This window comes from Lissotriton helveticus, chromosome 1_1 (assembly GCF_964261635.1).
Source record: "Lissotriton helveticus chromosome 1_1, aLisHel1.1, whole genome shotgun sequence".
Lineage (NCBI taxonomy): Eukaryota > Metazoa > Chordata > Amphibia > Caudata > Salamandridae > Lissotriton > Lissotriton helveticus.
Window position 1 is genome coordinate 1,058,144,490 of NC_136057.1, and position 12,208 is coordinate 1,058,156,697.

The 12,208-nt window shown below is 48.7% G+C and overlaps 1 protein-coding gene across 1 annotated transcript in view; it reads left to right on the forward strand.

The window, feature by feature from the left end:
- The window catches only part of LOC144820832 (uncharacterized), a 933,795-nt gene that overhangs the window by 712,803 nt on the left and 208,784 nt on the right, over positions 1–12,208 (forward strand). Inside the window, exons 22-23 of the mRNA XM_078677961.1 lie at positions 4,377–4,469; positions 4,609–4,689. Of these exons, the coding sequence (XP_078534087.1) occupies positions 4,377–4,469; positions 4,609–4,689 (174 nt within the window). The remainder of the gene's footprint in view (positions 1–4,376; positions 4,470–4,608; positions 4,690–12,208) is intronic.

Genomic DNA, 12,208 nt, shown 5'->3' on the forward strand with positions numbered 1-12,208 from the left:
CCCGCGTGTCTTTCTCTCCACTCCTCTGCCTCCAGTCAGCTTTTGCGGACTGCTTTTCCCTCCCTGCCGCCACTGTTGACTCCGCCGTCCCGGGAGGCCCGCTGGCTGGACTCTTGGGGGCGCAACATGTTCGCCTCGACCAGCGCTACCCTGCGGGCCCTTAACACCTTGTGTCTATTGGCTAGGGCCTCCTCTTGTTTATGGGACTCGGCTGAGTCTCTGGGATCCACGGCTTCCCAGGAGACTGTTCAGGTGGATTTACGGCATCATGCATGGGATAGACATGAGCTGGCGGCGTTCATTCTCCGCTCCGCTCTGGACATCTCGGAGGTGCTGGGTCGGGCCATAGCTTACTCAGTCGCTCTCCATCGCCATGCTTGGCTTCGGGACGACGTGTTCCCTGAAAATGTTCGGGAGCGGCTCATTGATCTTCCGTTTGATGGAAGCCTGTTGTTCCATGCCCCTGCTGACTCCACCATCCAGAAGTTCCTGGCAGGGCTCCTTCCTCCTCCTCCGCCTTCTGCTCTTCCTCCTCCTCCTCCTTTTCCTTCTCCTCCTCCTCTCCTCCTTCTCCTTCCCCTTCTCACTAACTGCTGAGTTGAGCTGGTTCTGGACCTTCTTGGGCCGGGTGCCCTTGCTGTAGATTCTGTTTTCCGGCCCTTAAGCCCTCCTTCTTGGGGCTTTGGCCTTGTTGGCCGCTGGACGGCCCTTTGTGTGTGTTTTTGCTGGACTTGTTACAAAGACTTGGTCCTGAGATTAAGCCTTCTGTTTTTCTTTGGGCTGCTTGTCAAGCCTACCGCGGGGGTATTTTTCCCTGTGCCTGTTTTGATTTTTCCTCTACTGCGGAAGTTCTCTCAAAGAGGGTTCCCATGTCTTGGGACTTACCGTACCCTATTTGGGGTAGTGAGAGCTGGGACGCCTCTGTGTTCTTCTTGCTTTTGCCGGCTTGTGACTTCGGTGCCGTTCTGGCTGGCCTGTGGCCTTCCCTCTGAGGGGGCTCGCACTTCTTCCCTTTTTTCCTTGGGCCCTCAAGGCCTTCCTGTTCCTCTGCCTAGCCTGGCATTGGATGGAAGTTCTGTTGCCTTGGGGGTGGAGTGGGGTGCTTCGGCCTCTGGCCTTGCCCTTGGTCCCTCTGCTGTAAGTGTACGGGCCTCTTCAGTCTTCCTCCTTCATCCCTTTTGGGGTTGGTGGTGTTCGACTTGTGGGGGTCTTCTTGCCCGGAATGGTCGAGGTTACTTCCCTGGTTTGCATGTTTGGTCCCCTGTGGGACCCTCTGTTCTGTCCAGACTGATGGGGTCCTCTCGCAGACCCTCCTTCCTTGTGGGTATTGCTAGGTTACCTATTGTACGTGAAGGAATCTGCGGCTAGTAGTCTCTATCAGATGTACGAGTTACTTACCTTCGGTAACTATGTATCTGGTAGAGACGATTCTAGCCGCAGATTCCTTCACGGCCCGCCCTTCCTCCCCGTTCTGAGAGGACCCCTGGGTTGGTCTTCGGTACTCCCGGTGGGGGGCTCTGTCTCCTGTGAGTGCCTCCTTTTGCTCTGGACTGGGGCTCCGTCCTGTTGCTGTTTATTCCTCCCCTTTCCATCTTTGTAAGATGGGGTTGCGGTTTTCTTGTGCTCCGCTGCTCCAGGTTGGGGTGGTTTGTCTTCAGTCTCTCTCTCCCTCCCTCCCTCCCTCCCTTCCTCTTGCTACTAGGGGTTCTTGGCCCCTCTGCTAACCTCTGAATTAGGGTCCTCTGGTCGTGCCTTACCCTTGTTCCCTGGGGGGTGGTTGGCCTCTATGCTGGGGTGGCTTGGAGGTTGGTGGTTCCTGCCTGTGGGACTGGCTCCCCTTCCTTATTTCGGGGTGAGGGTTGTAAGCTGCCATGTGTGTCATGATTTTCATGCAGGTTCCTTGTCTCCGGGGGAGAGGGGGGCTGTCTATGTTCTGGCAGGGTGGCTGCTCAGGGCTCAGTCTTGCACTGTTCCTTATGGTGTCTTCTCTTGTTTCTTTTTTATATACTCTTTCGCACACTGTTCCCATGCTCCCACAGTTTTTTGTCTGGAGGCTCCGCGTTGTGGTGCGGAAAAGTTTTTAGAAGAAAACTGACGTAGGCGCGCCGGGGTGGGGCTTATGTGACCTCGATGACGTCAGGTACGCGTACGACGCCTGGGCGGAGTCGTGTGATGTCGCCCCGCCTCTGGAGCGCAGGGATGCTGTGGCAAAAAGTTTCTGGATCCAGTCTCACATAATAACACATGAAGGAATCTGCGGCTATAATCGTCTCTACCGAAGGTAAGTAACTAGTACATTACCTTTCACCTGAATGGGCCTGGTCTGCCTTCCATAATGCTGTCTCCGCCTCCTACCAGGAAGCTGCAACAGAGAAGACAGAACTGGTTTTGTCTGAGCACAGGGCTTCTCTGCAACCAGAGAACAAAGGATTTTGTAGTATAAATATTGGGGCCCAGACACCAGAACTTTAGATCACTTCTGGGAAATCAAGAGGTACCTTTGCCAAGGGGAAAAGCAGGAGAAGCTGAGGAGGAATACTGCCCCTGTGCTGTTTGCTGTCTTGGGTTGGCCTGCAGTGGCTACTTGCTGCCAAGGAAAGGAGAATGGACTTTGCTGTTTGCTGTGTCCCCTGCTTGAAGAAGATCTCCAATGGCTTGAAACTGAGCCTGCCTCCTGTTCTGAAGTCTCAGGGACACAATACTTCACCACCAGCTCCCCTGCAAAGAGGTGCCTGCAGTCATTCTGGACCTCTAGAGATAGTTTTCCAGCTGGAAAATCAACGCAACACCGAGAAGCGTGACACATTCGTACCTGTTTCCGACGCATCGACGAAGAAACCGTCACAGCGCCTGCCTAGAAATCTCTGCATGCTGCATCGAGTGCAGCGATCTCTGAAGTCCTAGATCACCTTACTGATTCAGATGCAAGCCCTGCTGTGCAGCTGCAAGAATCCACACATCGTCCCGGATCGTCGCATTGAGGCGCCAAGCCTATCGCATTGTTGGGGACGAGGTAAGAAACTGACGCATCATCTCTCCATGCAGTAATAAACAGACGCATCACCTCCTCTCCGGTAGGGAACCGACACATCACCTTCCCTGCGCAGCAGTAAGGAACCAACGCATCACCTTCCCTGAGTGTAAGGAACCGACGCATCACTTTCTCTGTGGCCATTTTTGCTTTGTGTGTGACACATCCAAGGGCAGTAATAAACCGACGCATCACCTCCTCTCTGGTAAGGAACCGACGCATCACTTCCCCTGCACAGCAGTAAGGAACAGACGCATCACCTTCCCTGAGTGTAAAGAACCAACGCATCACCTTCCCTGCGTCCATTTTTGCTTTGTGCTTGATGCATCCAAGGTACTTAGTGTGAAAAGTGTTGCATCTTCAATTTGCTTTGAACTGAACTATTTCTACCAATTGAAAGTCATATCTGTTTACTGTATTGTGGATTTTTGTCATTTGGTCTTGTTTTGCTTTAGATAAAGATTATTTATTTTTCTAAACTGGTGTGGTGTCCATTTGTAGTGTCTTCACTATATTACTGTATGTGTTCACAAATGCTTTACACAATGCTTCTGAGATAAGCCTGTCTGCTTGTGCCAAGCTACCATGGGGTTAGCAGGGAATATTTTAGAAGTATATTCCCCTTACCTTGACTAGAAGCAGGGGTCCCTATTTTGACAAAGGTACCTATCTCTGCCAACTAGAGACCCCCATTTCTAACAGCCCCATTCTAGGAATCTGCTCTGGTTCTGTCAATTTGCTCATACACCCGTGTCTGAGGGAGCCGCTGTGTACCTGAAAAGAAACTGACATCAGTGAGCATGGGTGGCGCAACTATATATGGATCCGCTTGTCACTTCCTGAGTGGAACGTCATTGACACAGAGTCGCATAGTGCCAACTACTGGCACACAGGAGCACTGCTTTCAAAATTTCCAGTTCCAGTCTGGCCCGGGGAGTATTCTGAAGGTGTTGATTGTTATGTTATATTAGATAGTATTTATAGAGCGCATCTGTCACTCCGAGGAGCATCATGGCGCTATGGATTCTGGAGTAGGATAGGGTGTCCACCAGAAACAGCGTTACCAAAGATAAGTCATTTGTTCTTTGGGCATACAAGGGCCAATAAAGAGTGAATCCTGCAAGGCAGTGTGAGGACCTTATGGTGAGGCAATGTGTTTGCTAGCTATAAAACATTGAAGATTAAAGACAATGGATGCTTCTTCACAGAAGGATTTAGTGTTCAGTTTATATAGGGGTTGCTGGTAACATGAAGGGGTTCAAAAGGCTTGACTAGTAAACAAATGCTTATAATCAATATACTTTTAATTGAAATCAGTAGAAAGACCAAATCTTTCTCACTGCAGGTCCCTTCTTCATTGGTTGGATCCACAGTACAGGTCTCTGAAGAACAGAGAAGATTGGTAGAAGAACACCAGATAGCAATTATCAAGAAAACAGTGAGTGCAAACAATACTTTGTATCAGTTAGTAATGGTGGTTTGTAGTTAGTAATTGGTGGTTGAGTGCAGCTCTTAATTGCCTGGCTGCAGTTATATTTTGATGGTATTTAGAAACTGATGATGCTGTGTTGTTTCAGGTCGCCCTTACATGGGCAGTCCACACCACAGAAGAACAGGTGGAATGCTTAGAAGGCCTGAAGAAGATAGTTAACAAAACGGTGAGTGCTATTGAGTTGATATTCCCTTGTTCTTTGTGTAGTAGTCACTGGGGAAAGACTAATAAAGTGATTCTACTATATAAACCTCCAGCACTGCATTGTTTATAGAGTCACCTTCTTGAATCATTCCTCCCCGTCAGGGTGGGAGTTTCACGGTAACCTTGTATTAGCAGTGGGCGCATAACAACCTGGAAGACCTGAAACTAGTGTCACTTTAGTAACTCAGTCTCCTCATTACCATGAACCTGAAGTACAGCCAATGTCAAGCCTTGCTTGTCACCTCTTCCAGAGGCCATATTGTCTCAGATTTCTACTGCAAGTCACATGAAGAGTGAGTTCCTAGAGCCCAGATCTGTCCTCAAACAAATAAGTTGTTCTTTTTCTTCAAAAAACTTTCTCTAAGCCTCTCCACGTGATGTCAGAGCGTCTTCTCATGCTACACCTTGATTTGATAGATAAATAAAATGTGCTCACATGCAATTTTCAAAAAGGGGCGCCCTTAAAGTCTGTGGCCAAAAACAGTTAAAACAAATGATCTTCACAAAATGTGCATTTATTGCTTCCATCCGGATCATAAAGCAAGGGACTTTAAAATATGTTGCAAATGTTCTGCCAACAATATCTTACGGGGTGGCTTCCAAAAGCTACGGCTGTTGAAACCTCCTAATCCGTGGATGAGTCTGTCTAAAACACTTATTGTGCAAGGAAAGAAAGAGCACACATAGATCATCTGGAGGTCTAAAGCTCCAGGAAAGACTTACTAAATGGATGGAATAGCCTCCACGTCATATGAAGCACTTCCATATAGCCATGAAGGGCCCTTATAATCACAAAGCCGTCATCTCCTTCAACTGAGTGTGAAGTAAAGAAAGAAAAAAGCCTTGATTGATCATGCCACCTCTGACTTTCTCATCAGGCGAAAAGGCAAAATCACAGTAGGTTTAAGTTTCTCTTTTGGTGAGTACTAAGGTGTCTATATTGGCCTCTGCTCCCTGTCGATAGTCTATCATCAACAGAGGGTTGATTAAGAGCCCTTAACCATTTACGTATGTAAGGATGTGATGGGGGGGGAGGGGGGGTCCCATCCTTAATTTTTCAGAGCTCTACTCCCTCCCAAACAAAATATCATCCCATTCCCAGAGAATGAATCTGAGGAGGAATTAAATCTAGATGATCCTTATTTTGCAGCATATAGTCCAGGCCAAGTTACAGTTAAATGCAAGACAGGGAAGAAGAAAAATGTTCTTCAAACAGTATTATCAGGGACACCACCATTTTATCATCCAAACTATCCAAGATTCAGGGGACAGAGATGACTAGAAGAAAAGCTGCATTATCAATGACGTTATGAGGGAAACTATGTAGAGTATTATGATCATTCAGTGATTCAGGGGCCGGTAAACTTACTCCAAGATCTTCCTACACCTGATGTTAACTGTTGTACTTGTTTCATGAGGGGACCATCCTCCCAACCTGCAAACCAACCATCATCAAATCCTCAGAAAATTACTCCTCGACTGAAATAGCACAATCACTGGTGAGTCCCAGCAACCAGCAGAGGAAATGCCACAGAACGAAAAATACCTTGGGCCGACACAAATCATTATGTCATCAAAATCGCTACCGAAAGAAAGACAAGTAAAGAATTCAGGCGATATCATAAAAAAATACAGAAGAATGCAAAGTAGGTCAACTCCAAAAAGTCTCCTGAGTGATTGGGGTGAACTCACCTCCTCCGATTGACTCAATACCAGACAATATTGTGAGATTTCATGTTCTAATTTAGAGAAAAATATTTAAACTGCTTGAAGTAACTAATGTCTTCTTATATGATTTTAGAGCACTGACCGGACAATCTGTCAGTTATAGTGAGTTTTTTAATTTATTATTATATACGGTCTTTGCCCCAAAAAGTTTAACATGAGTGAACAAATCAGCAGCAGTAGCTGACATCACTCCTAGACTAGATTAAAAAGTATGACTCACCAGACAACACCCCAGCATGCTTCATTGATCATTCTAATCTGTCTCCATGCTTATGAAGGCAGCCCAGAGAAGGTAAGACAACCCATGTATGAGAGGTATAGCTTCACCAACCAGGGAAGGAAGGACGGGAAGTGAAGGCCTTTGGAAAGAGGGTTTCTTCAATAACAGCTTCATCATTAAGGACAGCTAAAGCAAAGGCATACACAATCAACAAAGGTGCCAGATGAAGTACTGAGTATTGCACAACTACCAGAAGACAAAAAGCGAGAAACTCCAGAAATTGTTAATAAATTGTTCATGAAGGGGAGAATAGTCCCACATCATCATCTCTGCAATGAATATGGCCAATCTTTAATTCCACCTCCTTGCAAAAGTGGCAGTTTTATGTAGACTAGGTTGTTTCGTCAACATCTTTTCATTCAGAGGTGCAGAATTGCTTAATTCATGGGCAATTTGATGGCAAAAGCATATTCTTATGCCCTATACAGTATAAAAATGGACATGGGTGAACCCCAAGGGACCCTACATCATTAATGATCTCACCTTTGTCATGGACAGAGGGGAAGAAAGCAGACTATCAGGGAGGATTCCAAGGTTACTTGTATTTGCCATATCAGTCTCTGTATTAGGGGGCGTGGCTGAGCACGCAATGGTAGCGGACGTGCCAGGGTAGAGCTCCGTAAGAAGCTCCCCTACCACAGGCCATTTCTCCGCTAAACTTATCCGTTTTGGCTTGAAATCGTCAGCGGGAGAGTCGGAAGTACCCGACTCTCGGCTGCCGTAATTTGCAGCTGTTTGCTCCAGCCGGACCACCCCGGCGGTGAGAAGTCCCGGGCGACCCGCCGGCGGACGCTTCCGGCCGGCGTGAGGAGGCACCTTAGGTCGCGGACTCTGCTGGCCTGCTGGGTCCCGCGGCAGCAAACAGCGACCCAGAGATATCAGCGGGCCCTGACCACCCCCTATGCCAACCTCGGGGGACAGAGATGTCGCCGATGGAGGCGAGGTGATATTGACACTCCCTCCCCCCCACTCTCTGACTGCCGCGCGGAGACGATCGCGACCGGAGACCCCCTGCTGCAGCTTACTATGGCGTGGTGGTCATTGGATTTTGCCTAACGTTTGCAGCGAGGGGATCTGAGGCGCACCACTCTTACCTGGCGGGAGCTGAAATCGACTGCTTGCCCTGGACGGCTCCGCTGTGCCGTGGGTGCGACGCCCTCGTCTGGGGCTGCTTCCGGTAAGCGTTGACGTCCAACTGAGGCCGGGGACGCGGCCTAGCTGCTGGGCCCTGCGGAGGTGGAGCGCGGTGGGGATCGCTGACCGCCACGATGATGTGACCAGAGCCCTGCTAATTACAGTGCCCAGCGGTGAGTGCCCGCGCGGTCTTCCCTGCCGCGGCGGAGACTCGGGCCGCCTGTGTTTCAGACTGGGGGAGGTGATGCGGAGAAGGTGTTGCGTCTGGCTCCCCCTCTGACTGATAGGCGAGTGGATTTGGGCCTGGGCCTCCGCCTGCACCGGTGGCATAGACGGCGACACGATTGGGGGGATGAAGTTGGAATTCTCTCTGGGCCTCGCCCTGTCGCTTGACCATCTCTGCTGCTGACATACTTTTGCGGCGCTACATTCCACGGACCCGGCCCTGAGCCCAAACGCACATTGGAGACCCACCCTGCCAGTGGGACGTGGGCACGTTCCACTGCACTGTAGTCCTGTTGTGGCAGGGATAGACCCTGATGTTGCTGTGACACTGCTGTGGTGCTAACTCATGCACACTGTGATCCCCCTTACGACTGAGGTATACACGCGCCCGAATACGAACGGGGCTACGGGTTGCACAGAGGAGCTGCCGTATGAGCTAAGAAAAGGGAGGAGAGTCGGTGAAACTCACTAGCTGATCTCGCTGGTGCACCACAAGCGCTACCTACTGCGGCGACAAGGTGTGCACCTGGCGGATAAGGTCACCCTGCCTGGACTGCGCCCCCCGCTGTGCCGAATCCCTGCACCAGGCATCTGCTCGCAGACTGGCTGGCCCCTCATTATTATTATTATATTATTATATTTATTTTTGTAGAGCGCGACAGCTACCCTAAGGTTTCCCGGCGCTAGGAAAGAAACTGAAACAGAAGTAACAAGAGAGCAAAAATAATGAGCAGATGACATCTGATTATTGGTTAAACAACCATGTCTTCAGGTTTTTACGGAATTGCAGATAGCATTCATTATTGCGGAGTTGAAGTGGGAGCGAGTTCCATAATGAGGGGGCCAAATAGGAGAAAGAGCGGCCACCCTGTCTAACTCGTTTGATCCTAGGTACCTGGAACTTATGTTGAGTCAAGGAACGTAGGATTCTGGGGGGGGACGTATTTTTTTCACCAAGGAGATCAGATAGGCAGGAGCCTTATCAGCCTTGATTCTATGCATGAAACACAGAGCTTTAAATTTTGCCCGTTGTTCGATCCGGAGCCAATGGAGATTCCGGAGACCAGATGACGTAGAGGATCTTTTTGGTAACATGCATATCAGTCTCACAGCTTCATTTTGCACTGTTTGTAGTTTCTTAGTAACATCCTTGCGAGCTCCCAGGTATAGGATGTTACCGTAGTCCAGCCTGGATGTGATTAGAGCTTGGACCACGGTTTTTAATGTGTCCTGGGGGAGCATCCACCTGATTTTCCTAAGCCACTTGAGTATGTTAAAACACGTGGCTGCCACTCTAACCATCTGTTGTTTCATGGACAGGTCTTCATCAAAAAATTATGCCCAGATTGCGAGCAGTGCTAGAGGGGGTGGGTGTGGGCCCCATCTGAGAGGGCCAATGTTGTGGGCCCCACAAGGAGGTTTGTTTTCCAAACAGAAGTAGTTCCGTCTTTCCTCCATTGAGTTTTAACTTATTCTCATGCATCCAACTGGCAATGTTGGTGAGACCCAAATGGAGGGAAGACGGGTTAGAATGTGCATTTGCTGAGAGAGAGTACACAATCTGGGTATCGTCAGCATATGAGTAGATTGTCAACCCAGATTGTTCGGCTAGGAAGGCAAGGGGACTGATGTATAAATGAAATAACAAAGGGCTAAGTATTGAGCCCTGAGGCACCCCATAAGGTTGATTGTGGGGTTTGGATGAGGATGTGGCAGAAAAGACTTGAAAAGTTCTATCAGAGAGAAAGCTTTTAAGCCATGCCAGTGCCGGTCCTGTGATGCCACAGGCTTGCAAGATGTTAAGGAGGATGGTGTGGGAGACCGTGTCAAATGCGGCACTTAGATCGAGCAATATAAGTACCACGGTCTCCCCATCATCAACTTGCCGGCGTATGGTTTCCGAGACCCCAAGTAGGGTGGATTCCGTTGAGAAGCCTGTCCTAAAACCAGATTGGGATGTGTGAAGGAGATGGTTGGATTCTGAAAAGTGTGTAAGTTGGGAGACAATATGTTTCTCCAAAACTTTGGAGAATAAAGGTAGCAATGAAATTGGACAGAAACTAGATGGATCCTGTGGATCTGCAGTAGATTTCTTTCAAAGGGGTGAAACCATGGCATGTTTCCATGATTTGGGGACAACAGCCTCTCTCAAAGAGGTATTTAACAGCTCTAAAATGAGTGTTAGTGAGGGAGTGTCAAGTGAAGGGAGGATTTGGGGAGGAAAGGGGTCGAGGGGAGAACCAGATTTGATGGTTGTTATAATTTTGTGTAATGAAGGCAGGTTGAGGGGGACCCAGTTGGTTAGAAGCTGGGGATGGGTATCTAGGACGGGGATTGTTGTAGCTTTTTCAGATTCGGACAGGCATACCGAGGAGTTCGAAGCTGATGGAAAAATAGTTGGGTCTTTGAATTCCTCATAGATTTTGTCAATTTTATTCCTAAAGAATTGCGCCAGAACATCGCACTGTGCAGAGTCCAGGGAAGGTGCTTTTGGTTGACAGGATGAACCAGAGAGTTCCTGGACTATTTTGAAAAGTGCTTTTGGCCGATTTTGAGCATTTTCAATAGTTGTTTTAGCAAATTCAGCTCTAGCTGATGCACAGTTAGCATGATAGTTCAGAAGGGCTGCTTTATATAATGATTTTTGTACGGAATCATAATGGACACGCCATCTGCGCTCTAAATTTTTACAGGCTGTTTTTTCAAGTCTGAGGGCATCTGTAAACCAAGGAGCGGGAGGGTGAAGGGGAGTTTGTTTTTTATTTTTCAGTGGAAGGCATGTGTTGATGGCTGAACTAAGCCAATTTTGAATAACTGTAGCTTCACCTATATTTGTTATATTAGTGAGGGGCCTAGTATCCCTAAGACAGGTGTTGAGCTTGGTAGAATCCAACATTTTCCAATTTCTTAAAACTCTGGGCCCAGATGGAGCTCTACAAGAAGTGGTCAGTTGCGGCATTGCTATTGTAAATTCCACTAAATGGTGGTCAGACCACGGGATAGGTTTCGATGGTTTGCAGGAGATGTTATCTTGATTGAAAAAGATTGGATCAAGGAAATTGCCTGCCTTGTGGGTTGGACCTTCATTATGAAGGGTGAGATTTAAGGCCAGTAGATCTGCTATAAAATTGGTGCTGGTGTGACTAGAGATGTCATTAAGATGAATGTTTAGGTCACCAACTATCAAAAAGTTAGTTGCCTCTAGTAAAAATGGTGCAATGAGCTCGGGAAAAGAGGCTGCCCACAGACTGGCAGTGCCAGGGGCTCGATATATTAAGGCACCAGATAGTCTAAAGTTTGGAGATAACTTAAGCTTAAAGGATCCAGCTTCACAATTAGGGATGTCAAGATCTATCCATTGACATGTGTAGCAGTTTCGAAAAATAATGGCGATACCGCGCCTGGGAACTGCCGCGATCGACTTGGGATTGATGCACCTTCCAGCAACGGCCGGCCCCACTGTAGGCGTAATCGAGGCGTTTCCGCGGAACACTGTAGAATTGGGCTCCTTTGAAGTTGACCTGCGTTGCCCCATCGGCGGGCCTTTCTTTGAGGGCGGCATAGGGAGATTCTCTGGAACGCACCCTTGACTAATCACTTCGAAGCCTCCCATGTCTGTGGGACCTAAAACGAGAGCTGGAACCGGCGGCGCACAGGTGAAGGGGAAGATGGCGATGCAGGCTGACATGGACCAAACCGCCTCCAAGCTGGACACGATGTTGGCGGCAATGGAAAGACTGGAGGAATCAATGCAGCTGACCCGCGGCTCCTTAGAGTCTAAAATTGACAGCGTGGCCATAGACCTGACGCACCTCCGAGCTGATCACAAAAAGCTCTCTGAACGAACGACAACCCTGGAGACTGCAGTGACAGATCTGTCTCCCAAGATCACTCAGATGGACAAACATGTTAAAGACCTTCTTAACAGGGTGGAGTTTCTGGAAGATCGCGCAGAGGATGCGGAAGGGTGGGCGAGAAGGAACAAAATCCGCATAGTGGGCCTGCCGGAGAGATGGGAGCCCAGAGAAGCACCGGAATATATGGAGCAGTGGCTCAGAAACATTCTCCCGGAAGGTACCCTCTCGCAGCACTTTGTCGTGGAGCGAGCCCACCG